Source organism: Carettochelys insculpta, chromosome 12 (genome assembly GCF_033958435.1).
Source record: "Carettochelys insculpta isolate YL-2023 chromosome 12, ASM3395843v1, whole genome shotgun sequence".
Taxonomy (NCBI): Eukaryota; Metazoa; Chordata; order Testudines; family Carettochelyidae; genus Carettochelys; species Carettochelys insculpta.
In genome coordinates, this window is record NC_134148.1 from 20,430,445 (window position 1) to 20,445,651 (window position 15,207).

Here is a 15,207-nt window from a genome sequence, read left to right on the forward strand (position 1 = left end):
TTATTACTACCTGTTTTGGCACATATTAAATATAAAATGGACTAATTAAAATAAATTGCATTTTGGGGTGCTTTTTGTTTGCTGGTGAGCTTTAGTGCTTTTGAAATATTATGACCTCTCTTGTCCCACTGATATAAAGTGTCTTTTCATGTGTTTGTGATCGCTGGACTCGAATATCACAGTAACTTGTTCTGTGTTCTTTTCCTAGCCCTACAGTACAAAATGCAGATGCCATAGACATACATATAGCAACAAGCATAGCTTATTCACGCTGATCCAGAGTTTCTCTTCTATCTTTTAAATACTGTGAAATGAAATAAAAAAGAGAAAGCATTTCTGTAACTCAGTCCAACATATTTAAATATGCCGTTAATTAGCCAAGTGCTGTCACATTGTAGCCTACTGTCAATGTGATCTCCTGACTATTCCAAATAAGAACATAAGAATGGCCATACTGGGTCAGACCAAAGGTCCATCCAGCCCAGTATCCCGTCCGCTGACAGTGGCCAATGCCAGGTGCCCCAGAGAAGGAGAACAGAAGACAATGATCAAGTGATTTATTGCCTGCCATCCATCTCCTGCCCTTGTACTGAAGGCTAGGGCACCATACTTTACCCCTGGCTAATAGCCATTGATGGACCTAACCTGCAAAAATTTATCGAGCTCTTTTTAAAACCCTAATAGAGTCCTGGCCTTCGCAGCCTCCTCCGGCAAGGAGTTCCACAGGTTGACTGTGCGCTGTGTGAAGAAAAATTTCCTTTTATTAGTTTTGAACCTACTACCCATCAATTTCATTTGGTGTCCCCTAGTTCTTGTATTATGGGAAAAGGTAAATAATTTTTCTATATTCACTTTGTCCACACCATTCATGATTTTATATACCTCTATCATATCGCCCCTCAATCGCCTCTTTTCCAGACTGAAAAGTCCCAGTCTCTCTAGCCTCTCCCCATATGGGACCCGTTCCAAACCCCTAATCATCTTAGTCGCCCTTTTCTATACCTTTTCTAATGCCAATATATCTTTTTTGAGGTGAGGAGACCACATCTGCACGCAGTACTCAAGATGTGGGCGTACCATATTTTATATAGGGGAAGTATGATATCTTTTGTCTTATTATCTATCCCTTTTTTAATAATTCCTAACATTCTATTTGCTTTACTAACTGCCACTGCACACTGTGTGGATGTCTTCAGAGAACTATCCACTATAACTCCAAGATCCCTTTCCTGATCTGTTGTAGCTAAATTTGACCCCATCATGTTGTACGTGTAATTTGGGTTATTTTTTCCAATGTGCATTACCTTACACTTACCCACATTAAATTTCATTTGCCATTTTGCTGCCCAATCACTCAGTTTGCTGAGATCTTTTTGTAGTTCTTCACAATCCCTTTTGGTTTTGACTGTCCTGAACAACTTGGTGTCATCTGCAAACTTTGCCACCTCACTGCTTACCTCATTTTCTAGATCATTGATGAACAAGTTGAACAGGATCGGTCCCAGGACTGACCCCCTGGGGAACACCACTAGTTACCCCCCTCCATTGTGAAAATTTACCATTTATTCCAACCCTTTGTTTTCTGTCTTTTAACCAATTCCTGATCCATGAAAGGATCTTTCCTCCTATCCCATAACCGCCTAATTTACATAAAAGCCTTTGGTGTGGGACCGTGTCAAAGGCTTTCTGGAAATCTAGGTATATTATGTCCACTGGGAGCCCCTTGTCCGCATGTTTATTAACCCCTTCAAAGAATTCTAATAGATTAGTTAGACACGACTTCCCTCTGCAGAAACCATGCTGACTTTTGCCCAACAATTCGTGCTCTTCTACGTGCCTTGCAATTTTATTCTTTACTATTGTTTCTACTAATTTGCCTGGTACTGATGTTAGACTTATCGGGATATAACTCCAAAACCTCCTCTAATGTCACTTCAATCTGGGAGAGTTCCTCAGATTTGTCACCTAAAAAGGCTGGCTCAGATTTAGGAACCTCTGTAACATCCTCAGCTGTGAAGACTGAAGCAAAGAAATCATTTAATCGCTCCGCAATGGCACTGTCTTCCTTGATCGCTCCTTTTATATCTTTATCGTCCAAGGGCCCCACTGCTTTTTTAGCGGGCTTCCTGCTTCTAATGTATTTAAAAAACATTTTACTATCATTTTTTGAATTTTTGGCTAGCTGTTCCTCAAAATCTTTTTTGGCTTTTCTTGCTACGTTATGACACTTAATTTGGGAGTGTTTATGTTCCTTTCTATTTTCCTCACTAGGATTTGACTTCCACTTTTTAAAAGCTGCCCTTTTCTCTCTCACTGCCTTTTTAACATGGCTGTTAAGCCATGGTGATTCTTTGTTAGGTCTCTTACTGTGTTTTTTTTATTTGGGGTATACATTTAAGTTGGGCCTCTACTATGGTGTCTTTAAACAGTTTCCATGCAGCTTCCAGGGATTTTAGTTTAGTTACTCTACCTTTTAGTTTCTGTTTAACTAGCTTCCTCATTTTAGTGTAATTCCCCTTTTTGAAATTAAATGCCAGAGTGTTTGACCGTTGCGGTGTTCTTCCCAACACAGGAATATTAAAAGTTATTATATTGTGGTCACTATTTCCAAGCGGTCCAGTAACAGTTACCTCTTGGACCAGATCTTGCATTCCAGTCAGGACTAGATCGAGAATTGACTCTCCCCTTGTGGGTTCCTGTACTAGCTGCCCCAATACATATCATATGGGTTGAAAGATTTCCTTAAAATGGTTATTCCTTGCTGCATAGAATTTTTTCCATTCTTAAATTGGTGTTAGGGAGTATCCTCTCATTTTTAAATTAAGTGACATAGATTAAATGTACTCATTTTAAATATCTTAACAAACCAATGTAAAATGAATAGGGTTTAAACTATGTTGAATCATTTTTGCTATTGGAAATTAAACTGAAAAAAATAGTTAACAGAAACTCATTCATCAGTGTTAGATCAAAAGAGTAAGAAAAATGACCTAATATATAAATGCTAATTACTTAGTAAAAAGAATGAAGTGTTTACTTTTTTTTTTGGAGACAAAAATATCAGTCTTAGTACTTATTCAGTATTCAGTATTTACGCCACAGAAATGTTTGACTTCAGACTATTTAAATGGAGGGATAGCATTTTATTTGCATTTTGATCAATAGCTAAATATTATTTTTAAAACAGAGCTCTAATGTAAGAATAACACATTTTTTTCACCTCAATCTGTCATAAGACAAACCTTGATACAGCAAGTAAACATTTCATTGTTAAAAATGAGGAAACATTAAGACATCATAAACGCTTCACACTTGTGGTTTACAAAGCTTGGGTTTTTGGTAACTATGCTTTTAGATGACTTTTGGTGTGCAAAACTAACCAACTGCTGTTTACTAGCAGCAGTGATATATTTCCTTGGCAATCTCAATATTTATCCCATTATAGGTAGTTCTGAGTTATAAACATTTATCATATTTGATGACTTACTAATACATTATATAGCAAAATGTACAATATATTACAACATAATATACAGCAATCAGAAAAAAAACTATGACAAACATGCTTTAGGTAAACAAACAGGAAACCCATTTTTTCCTGCAGAATCCAGCTTTTCCTATTTAACTTCTGGAGCGACAGAGGAAAGCACTAAAAAATGTCAGTAGATGAATCATGAAGGATCTCCTGCTTTTTATCTAGAGCAAGGCTCAGTATTAGAGGAACTCTCTAACTCTGTGATGTTTCTATTTGAGAGTGAGTCTATAGATGTCGTATCATGTTAAGTATTGTCGACTGCTAACGGGCTTTGTGACCACTACTGCAAGGCAGTTTGGCTGTCACCTCAACTGTGTTAACCACTCAAGTGGCAGTCAGTGTTCAGACACTGAACTATGTCTTTTTAAAGAACAGTTATTTCAATACATATGACTTACCATGTACTTCCAAAGAGCCATGTGAATGTGACTTCTGTGGATGTACAATATGAGCTCAGTTCAAGCCTGATTAATAGAGCTAACCCAGGGTTCAGGCTGCCCCAAACATTTCAATGTACAAAGAATACATTAAAAAACATCAGATGAAGTATTAGGTTTAGTGGCAGCAGGGCATGCAAACCCTGAAGGCAGCTTTGCAAACCTCAGTCAGGTTCTGCAACCTAATTTGGTCAGATATTGACACTTGAATCCTCAGAAATGTCTTGTCTAAAGTAGACGTCAATGGTTGAATCTAATAAAATAGCTGTTGAATGTCAGGGTATTTAATGTTATGAAATACTTTAGCATTTTATATGGTTCCTGTCTACACTAGCCAAAAACTTCGAAATGGCCATTCAAATGGCCACTTCGAAGTTTACTAATGAAGCGCTGAAATACATATTCAGTGCCTCATTAGCATGCAGGCAGCCACAGCACTTCGAAATTGACACGGCTCGCCGCTGCACGGCTCATCCAGACGGGGCTCCTTTTCAAAAGGACCCTGCCTTCTTCGAAGTCCCCTTATTCCCATCTGCTCATAGGAATAAGGAGACTTCAAAGTAGGCGGTGTCCTTTCGAAAAGGAGCCCCGTCTGGACGAGCCGCGCGGCGGCAAGCCGAGTCAATTTTGAAGTGCCGTGGCCACTGGCATGCTAATGAGGTGCTGAATATGTATTTCAGCGCTTCATTAGTAAACTTCAAAATGGCCATTTGAATGGCCATTTCGAAGTTTTTGGCTAGTGTAGATGTAGCCATGGAGAAAGAGCTTTCTGGGCTGATGGGGGAAAAATATTTTCTAACCAGCCAAAGCGTGTTTCTTAAATAAATATTCTGCAAAGTATAGACACAAAGAGGGTATGGTCAGTTCTTTCCCCCACTTTCTGTGTGATCTTAGTTAAATATAACCCACTTTCTTGAGGCACTGCACATTGTCTCTCAGGCTGTGTCTACACTGAGCCCTAGTGCCGACAGTTTGATGCAAATAAGCAGCCTCAAATGCAAAATGGCAGCTCGCTCATATTTGCACAGTTAATATGCATATCATGAGGCTAATTTGCATATTCACAGCAGAACTCAAGCCCTGTAGACATGGTTCTGCTGACAGAAAACCCCTTTGTCAGCAATCCCTTATGCCTGATTTTTTTATTCCAGGCATAGAGGTTTTTTGCCAGCAGAACCAAGTCTACATGGTTTGAGTTCTGCTGTGACTATGCAAATTAGTTCTGTGAATGTGCACAGTGGCCACATAAATATGCAAATAAGCTATCATTTTGCATTTTTGAGACTGCTTATTTGTATCAAACTGTTGGCACTAGGGCTCAGTGCAGACACAGCCTTAATATCTAGCTTTATTTTTGCCTGAAGAATTTAAAAATATTGAAACAATCCATGAAAAATCTATTGAAAGGAAATTACGGAAAGATTTAACCCCATGAGGTCTCACATGACTCATTAACAGACTGGAATCAAGTCCGTCAATGTTCTTATGCTACTCCCCTCCACCAGACAACAAAAGGCTGATGCCAACAACTGAATAACAAAAGGTAGTTGAAATCAAATTCAATGGTAAGTGTGTATGTGTGTGTGCCAGAACATGACATTATATGCATAGTATGAGTGCACTAAAAAAGTGCTTGATTTATTATAATTTTGCATGTATTGTTCACATATTCAACTTTTTTTTTTTACAAAAGATGCAAATGTTTAGGAATGTCAGAGACACTTGAATCCATACTTTGATATATTGTAATGCTGCACTGCACTCCACTCAGCTGGCCTCACAGTGCACATAAATAATAATGTCAATTGCAAAACTAGAAGCAGTTTCCTTCATTCTTTATTTTACAGTTTGTCACTAAATATATTTACAGGACATGGATTTTGCTTCAGTGCAATAAATAGTAATGTTGCATAAGTACAAACTGTTGGACTTTTCTAAAACAAAAGAAATAAAGCACTTAACTGATATTACAGCTAAGTATGTAAGCAACATTTATAACTGTCAGTGAAAATGCTAACAGCATCATTACTTTTCATTAATGATTTCTAGAAACAGACGACAGACCAGCTTTCCATCTTCCGAACGATTAACTCCTATACAGTAATATATCATTTAAAAATGAAATTCTTGTAAAGCATGTATACTCTACTGTATGGTAGTCTCTTTCTACAGATACAGACATACCTTTTAATACAAATATGATGTAGCCTTTCAGTTTTGCAGAACAAAAGTTCTATCAAGATATTTAACATCTGTAACAAACTCTGCTAAGCATAGCTTCTTGAGAACTTGTGTTAACAACAGTATCGCTTCACAGTGATATTTATGAAAGGTTGGAAAAAGGTCAGCACAAAATATTTCCACCCTTTTTTCAATTTGTATGCAAAAATCATTATATCATTAATTATAAAATTACAAACACTTTCTAGAAGTAACTGCACCTGTAGTTATGATAGAAAAAGTTTCTTGTAAGATACCTAAAATGAGCATAAAATAATTATGAAATTAGATAAAATTCTTTGTAATAAGGGAAGTAACTCAATTTAGACGTGTAGAAGAAGCAACATACAGTACATTAACAGAGACAATTAATCAACCCAAAGCCTAATTTATTAATAAATGTTTAATGGGAAGTAATTGCAAAGAGATTCACTCATGTTTTTAAAATAGACCATTAATAATTTAATCATAATGTTGGGTTTGGCACTTCATCGGAACAATCACTTTTCCAAAGACCTACTATGTATAAAAGGTACACAGCGCCTCAACATATCTTGCAAATATAGTATTAAGTACTGGCAAACACTGAAAAAGAGTTAATTAAACATTCCCACTGATTTGCACATGCATGCACTATTCAGACAACAACATCGTATATGCTCTTGACAGTGATACTCTTGCATGATTTCTGAGTCAGGCAGTTTCTTCAGCAGATCTTGTCTCTGATTTAAGTCTTACAAATTCTTTTGCAACTTCATCATTGGTCCTTTGAGAAAGTATTCTCAGGATTGTCAAGCCAGTGTCATCCATAAAGACATTTTTCAGTAGAGGATACCAGGCTGCACAGCTACTTTTCTCTGCAGTGTGCTGTAGCTGGATAACTGTCATTCCTACAATGCGATCTTCCCTGGCAAAGCAGTAATCTTTTACAGACAGGTGAAGCTCATAGCATCTCAGCCCTTCTTCGCTACTCAGAATGCTGCATGGTTTAAAAGGAGGGATGTGAAACATGACATTAATTCCCTGAAGGGATTAACATGCTTTAGAAACCCTTTAAAATTAATGTGCACTCCAGGGATAGTTCTGCATCTGCAAACAAAATATTATTGATTTATAAACTGTACATGCATCAATTCTGGAAGATGGTAAGGGAGTGCCTTGATTCCCACTGACTTGATTGAAAATTGAAAACAACCAACAACTTTTTCTGCAGCTGACATTCACACACCTTCTGTTCCCTTTCTACAGGCATATTGCAGACATTCAACATTTGAATCAGAGCTGTTTAAGCATCTATGGACCGTTATGTTTTTTACTCCAAAGAGCAATGTTTAAATTGCCATACAACTTCACTTCACAGGAACTCCAAACACTATCTCATGTATCTTTAAAGCATCATTTTCCTTTACGTAGGTTTTTCCTCTTCTGCGTAAAGCTTGTTTTGATTTCTAGTAAATCTTTGACATATATTTCCTACTCTAGTAATCTTGAATTTAATGTTGAGGCAAATTATTTTTATATGTCAATTCAAGAGAGGGTCTCTCTTCAGAGATCTATTTTCTCCATGTCACTTATATTGTGATCGGATCCTGCATATTCAGTATAGAATTATGGAGCTTCTACCACGATTGCAATTTTTTTATATGATAAAGGGTTGCCAACTTTCTAATCACATAAAATTGAACTGTGTGCTTTCTGCTCCTTCTCTGAGGCTCCACCCTCCCCCGCTGCTGGTCCTGCCCTCAGGGCTTTGTCCAAAAAGCCCCAACAACACCCTATCCAGGGCTGTGCAACTCTTCTTAGCAATCACATCTCTGTCTCCAACCAGCATCTGATGAAGTGAGTCTGTGCTCACGAAAGCTCATGCTCAAAACTTTTCTGTTAATCTATAAGGTGCCACAGGACCCTTCGTTGCTATCTCTGTCTCCAGTAGCTGACTCTGGGCTTCAGTCTGGTCTGTAATCGGATGTCCACATGGAGCTCTCCAAGGTACTGTTGCTTTCTCTGTGAGTCCCCTCGGCCTGTTTACCTAGAGCGCCGAAGAGCAACTGATCAGCTTTGTGACAGCTGCTTTAATGGTTTGCCAGAACTTTTACCGCGGCCATTCTTCCCTGCACCTCTTCTCTCGTGGAGTGTGGCAAGGCCACAGACTTCCAGCAGGGGGCTTAGGAGCCAACTCCAACCCATCCTAGGTGACCAGTGAATCTGTCCTCTGCAGGCTCTAGGGATTCTGCTCTGTGCTAAATTCAAGGTCTTCCACGCACCCCGCATCTGACTAAAAGGGTTTTGTGCAGTAATACCATCTTTAGCTATCCTTTTACACCCTGGGAATAAAGCAGTTTTCTAACAGAAATGTTTAGCTTCAGAGAAAAGCACTATCCCCCCACAACCAGACGTTACTCTACTAACCAGCCACGTTTTTATTTTAATGGTTGGTATTAGAATGGCTTTTTTTATTTTAGTGACTGTCGATCTAAGCTGAGATGAATGCTACATGGAAACAACTGGCAGAGCTGGACTATGGCTCAGCTACTATAGGCAGCATCTAGGATGAGGGTGTCCAGTATTGACATCAGAATCTGATTTTATTGAAATAGTGAGTTTCTAGTTCTAATGGCCACAAATACAAGTATGAGACTGTGACCTGAGTGTGATTAATACTGTGACAACTACACATATCAGCTTCTTTCGAAAGAAGAAAAATAATGTAGATGGGGCTCTTTCGAAAATAAACCCCATCTTGGAAAGAATCCTTCTTCCTATAAAAAAGGGAAGAAGAATTCTTTCAAAGATGGAGTTTACTTTTGAAAGAGCAGTGTCCACACAGCTTTTCTTCTTTTGAAAGAAGAATATGCAATTGAGGTGCCAGATATGTAAATCTGCACCTCATTTGGATTTTCAATTTCCCTCATTTTGCATGCCTCTTTCAAAAGAGGAATGCAAGTTTAGACCACCCTCTGTCTTGGCTAGGGAAGACTGAAGGATCTAGCCCAGCAGGACAGGATGGTGGGGAGTTCCAGGGAGCAAGAGTGGTGTCAGTGGTATGATCAGCACACCAGGAAACATACCCAAGGGGTCTTCTTTGACCACACCCCATCACACCATGGTGCCACTTCTCTAAACCCAGGACAGAACCTATTAGTAAAAAGGGCAGAGAAGGCTTTTGAAGCAGCAGGACTGTAAAAATGTTTCCTTACCCACTGCTGCTGCATTGGTGAACTCCTGAAAACATGTCCCATGGACACATGTTGGGGCAGTTGGCCTCCTGACTAGTGCCTCAAAGAAACAGGAAGGGAGGTGTAAACTAGTTGTCTATCTCTTATAGATGGGAAGAGGCCAGATAACTTGACCACTATGGACAACAAAAGGCATGTCACTAAGCCTCCAGAAGTCAACTTAAAGAAAGAAGGGATCCTAGACTCTGTTGCCAAGGAATGAGGGTATATACCCCAGCTGCTGAGAGTTAAAGGCATTCCTAGATCAACCAGGGTCTAATCAAACAATTCTATGAGTTTCAACTTTGCATGTCTTTACAGGTGCCACTGTGATTGATGCAGCAGGGATTGATTTAGCATCTCTAGTGAAGACCCACTCAATTAACTGCAGAGCACTCTCCAGAAGACTCTGGAACTTGATTAGAATGAGAAGATTAAGGTAAGTTGATGGGAGAGCTTCTCCTGTTGACTCACCACAGTAAGTCATCCTAAGCTACATCAATTCCCTATATGTTATTCATGTAGCTGATGCATTGTAACTTAGGTTGACTTACCATGGTAGTGTATACGAGGCCTCAGTGCCAGTTAAGGTTGGTTTCAGGACTCAAACTGAAAGGTACACAGCAGTCCTAAGACATGTATTATTTGATCATAATTTTCAGTTAAGTGGCTGTGAATTTTGGTTTCCACTATTAAAAAAAAAGCACGTGAGAAAGAGAGAAAGATGTGGGGGTGGGGGGTGTACTTTTAGCTTTGGAAAGTAATGGCTAAAAGGTGATCTATGGCTGTGTCTACACGTGCCCCAAACTTTGAAATGGCCATGCAAATGGCCATTTCGAAGTTTACTAATGAAGTGCTGAAATGCATATTCAGCGCTTCATTAGCATGCGGGCGGCAGCCGCGCTTCAAAATTGATGCTCCTTGCCGCCGCGCGGCGCGTCCAGACTGGGCTCCTTTTCGAAAGGATGCTGCCTACTTCAAAGTCCCCTTATTCCCATGAGCTCATGGGAATAAGGGGACTTCGAAGTAGGCGGCGTCCTTTCGAAAAGGAGCCCAGTCTGGACGCGCCGTGCGGCGGCAAGGAGCATCAATTTTGAAGCGCGGCTGCCGCCCGCATGCTAATGAAGCACTGAATATGCATTTCAGCACTTCATTAGTAAACTTCGAAATGGCCATTTGCATGGCCATTTCGAAGTTTGGGGCACGTGTAGACACAGCCTATAGCTGTCAGCATGATGCTAAGTGATTTTTAAGCAGCTTTTCTTTCTGCAGCCTTGATTTGGATGTCAGCTTCACATTCTGTTTCAGCAACTGTGACTGCAGTAGCTTCTCTTTCCAGATAATGACAAACAAATAGGTAGGTTTGTAGTTCTCACTCTAAATTTATAGCAACAACAGTGCACCACTAGCACCTTTGACCTAAAAAAATCAAGGCATTTTAGAAACATGCATTAAGTTGCACAGATGGCCCTTCAGACTGAACATTAAGGGGGAAATTCATGCCAATGTAGTGGTCCAGACAAAGCCCTCTACACCACTTAAAACCTGGTTTAAAACTGTGTGTCTAATGGCATTTACATAGAAATGTATGATTTAGGGTGAGGCCAAACCATATAGGAGAGACCTGCCAGTTATGGCATTGCAGTGGTAAGAACAATAATATGCTTTGCTACTGTATCTATAATACTCTCCTGGATGCTTTTACTGCACGAAGGCATATCATTAGTATTCATCTTGCAGCACGCACTAATCCACTCATAGATAGATCTGTAAGGCTCCAGGCCTGTATGTAACATGTGGAGCTTTGTTTCCTAGAACTCATTGCGTATTTTGGGTTATAGCTGCAAGATTTCATTCATTTTGAGACTCATAAAATGAGTACACAGGGCAGGTTATCACTAGAGGGAGAAGATTTACATTATTATTTCCTTTGATTTAAAAATGAAACATTGTGCCAGGCAGTCTAGATTCCTCTTGAATCTAAAGATATGCTCTGCTGTAATGCAAAGAGAATGTAGTTCAGGCTTTAGTCACTCATAAGAACTGTATTATTCTAACAGTCTCACATTAAAAAAAAAGATTTGGAAAGAAGTCACAGTGTAAAAATGTCTTTCGTCACCATAACAAAAAGCAAGCCAGCCAGCCAGCCAGCCAACCAGCCAGCCAGCCAGCCAGCCACTAGGGTTGCCAACTTCTGGGTTTCAAAAAGTGATCTCTCTAGCTCTGGTCAGCACTGCCAATGGGGCTGTTAAAAGTCTCATTAGTCACTTGCAGCAGGGCAGGCAGGGTGCCCACCACCCCAAGCACATCTCTGTACTTCCCATTGATGGGAGCTGTGGAAGTGGCACCTGCAGGCTGGGGCAGTGGTAGGAGCTACCTGTCTGTGCCTGAGATTACAAGCCAGATGTATTGATTATTATGGGAATCCAAAATAGCCTGCAATCCTTCCTACATCCCAACACCTGGCACAGTCCAGAGCTGCCTCTTTAACTCCAAACCATCATTTCAAGCTCTGCCACAGAGCCTGCATGCCCTCCCATACCCCAGCCACTGCTTCCATCCAAAGCACCCTCCTTCACTTTGAAACCCTCAGCCCAGAGCTCCATATCCATGATCACAACCCACTCCCTACTGTAGCCTGGAGCCCCATCCCACACTCTATATACCCTTTGGTCCCAACCTCCTGCCCGAGTCCTGAGTTCCCTTCTGCACCCCCAACACTTCATCTATGGTCCCACCCTAGAGCCTGTGCACCCAGTGGAGTCCTAATCTCCTCTTGCACCTCACCCCCTACGTCAGTCTGGGGAAAATGAATGAGTGTGCAAGTGTGTAGTAGAGTGAGGAATGGAAGGATGGGGCTGGAGTGAGCAGGGGCAGGAAAGGGGTGGGGCCTTGAGGAAGGAGTTCAATTTTCAGCAAATAGAAAATTGACAACTCTAGCACATATGTATGGAAGAAGTTACTTAGCAAATATAATTGTTGCATGAAACAGATTGGGGATACTTCTTAACGTTGATTTGTGCTTTACCACTATTGTATTATAAATGGAAGCAGTGGAGATATCAGCTGTGGGTCGAGCTATTCCATGCTGAAGTCAATGAAAAGGATGAGCTTAATTTCAAAGGACATTGGATCAAGTTAAGTTGGTAAATGGTGAATAGTTCAATGATTTTGCATGAATGGACTTTTTTCTACCAAAATTATTGTAGGTCCTTTAAATTTCTTTCATACTTAAAGCGAATGGGCTGATAGTTACTGGAAGTAGGAGACAAAGATGCAAAAAATGGGTTCCAGTACTGCTAGGCCTGCTGTACTAGACAGAAATATTTGCTGCATTGCTGTTATTAATGAAAGCAAAAGACTCGTGGAGCATGTAATTAAAAAGTAGCATAAACTCACATTCACTGTTTACTGGAAGCGCTCCTTCTCATATGGCTTGTCTACACTACCACCTTCTTTCAAAGGAAGGTGGAAGTGTAGACAAGCCCATAGTGATAATATCATCTATTATGGAACTAAGCTTATAAAGTGGAGAAAGATCCAGTGATGATCTTCAATGATGGATGGGTGTCTACCAGTTTAGAGATTAAGCTATTTATAAAGAAATTATATGAAATATAGAGTAAAAAGAATAAAAGACTTACAACTGGAACGTTTCATTGTATTTTGGTGACCAGGTGTTGCTCTTTGTCTTGGTGCCATGTTTTCGCTTCTTGTCACTCAGGTTAGGACCCAATAGACAGACCTCCACAAATGGCCGGAACATAGCTGTTGTTTGCCAGTTTAGGTTATTAATTGCTACAACTAAAGAGAATAACAGAAATTAGACATCCATTTGGAATCCCAGTGTACAGTATGAGTAAATATAATAGCTTAAATATATAGTAATGGTTAGTGTAGCCAAGGAGAGATTACTGATGGAGGGCTTGAGAGAACCTACATTCCATAAACCATCAAGAGCCTTGTCTGCTCTGCACCAGATTAGAAGAAAGAACTGTATCAATTACAACTCCAGCAATCTGCAATTTCACAAATTGGTCTGTCAGATGTATTGCAGCTTAAAAAAATCAGCAGATACGAATCCAAATATAGTAGATTTTCTGTGGACTGTGGCCTCACAAATGCCATGTGGGTCAGTATTTTTATAAGATATTTTAAGGCTTGGTGCAATTATTCACCATCTAACTCTGTCACAGCATTTAATAAATTTCACCTGTGTAGTTTGCTAGCAAACTGACCACTCTACAATTGTCATCCATAGGGCAGAGTATGGTCCTGAAAACTTGAAAGCCAGGTACAGCCTTTGCTATTATTTTTGTCAGGTAGGAAGTCTCCGAATAAATAAGATTTATTGTTTTATGATTAGAACTTTTTAGTTCAAGCTTCTTTTCTAGATTTCAAGGCCAGAAAGACTCTCTGTGATTATGTCATCTAACCTCCTTCATAGCACAGGCCATAGAACTTTCTCCAAATAATTCCTGTTTGAACTACAGTTTAAGTTGAATCTCTCAAATCCAGTGCCAAACCAGAGAGTTGCCAAACCATGGGAGGTCCCATAGACACATGCTGGGGCAGTTGGTCTCCTGACTAGACACAATATATGAACATCTCACTAACTAAAATCATGATGGGCCACGAATGTTGCTGGACTAGAGAGTGCTGGACTAGAGAGGATCAAACTATATATCTTTAAGCAAAACATTCAGGCTGTGTCTACACTAGCCCAAATCTTCGAAATGGCCATTCAGATGGCCATTTTGAAGATTACTAATGAGGTGCTGAAATGCATATTCAGTGTCTTATTAGCATGCTGCCGGCCATGACTCTTCAAACTTGCCACTTTTCGCTGCTGTGCGGCTCATCCAGTTGTGGGTCCTTTTCAAAAGGACCCCGGGAACTTTGGAAACCCCTTATTCCTATCTGCAGAAAGGAATAAGGGGATTTCTAAATTCCCAGGGTCCTTTTGAAAAGGACCTGTCTGGACGAACCGTTCAGCAGCAAAAAGTGGCAATTTCAAAGAGCTGCGACTGGCGGCATGCTAATGAGCCGCTGCATATGCATTTGAGTGCCTCATTAGTAATCTTTGAAATGGCCGTTTGCATGGCCATTTCAAAGATTTGGGGTAGTGTAGACATAGCCTCAATGTTGATTTAAAAATGCTCAGCAAAGGAGAATCAAGCATTACCTTTGTTAAATAGTCCCAGTGGCTAATTACCTTGACTGTTAAATATGTGTGTCATACTTCCATCCTGAATTTGTCTATCTTCAAATTCCAGACATGGACTCTGATTAGACTTCTGTATATGGCTATGTCTATGCAGCAGCCTTATTTCTAAAGAAGGTATTCCGGAATAGCTATTCTGAAATAGCTATTTCAAAATATAACTGCTGCACACAAAAATATATTTTGAGACGGGACTTAGCTATTTCGAAATATAGAGTCTGCACACATATACCATGTCTACACTGGACTGCACTTCCAGAAGGGACATGCTAATGAGCTACGGGGAATATTCAAATGAGGTGTGGATTTAAATATCTCATGCCTCATTTGCATATTCTCACTAGATCTCGCTTCCGGAAGGGCCTTTTCTGGAAGCCAAAGGTGCTGTGTAGATGGGGTTCCTTTGGATGGAAAACCCCTTTCTGGAAGACCACTAATTCCTCAAACTTTTTTTTTTGAGGAATAAGGGGTCTTCCAGAAGGGGAATTTCCTTCTGAAGGAACCCCATCTACATGGCCGCTTTGGTTTCTGGCAAAGGCTTTCCTGGATGTTAACAGAGAGGAAGCCATGCTAGTC

At 40.1% G+C, this 15,207-nt stretch overlaps 1 protein-coding gene across 2 annotated transcripts in view; it reads right to left on the reverse strand.

The window, feature by feature from the left end:
- Positions 1-6,885: 6,885 nt before the first annotated feature.
- UNC13C (unc-13 homolog C) overlaps positions 6,886-15,207 on the reverse strand; it is a 425,720-nt gene continuing 417,398 nt past the window's right edge. For both annotated transcript variants that reach the window (XM_075006542.1, XM_075006543.1), the window contains 2 exons: positions 13,052-13,211; positions 6,886-7,171 (listed from right to left, as the gene is read on the reverse strand). In XM_075006542.1, the coding sequence (XP_074862643.1) occupies positions 6,886-7,171; positions 13,052-13,211 (446 nt within the window). The remainder of the gene's footprint in view (positions 7,172-13,051; positions 13,212-15,207) is intronic.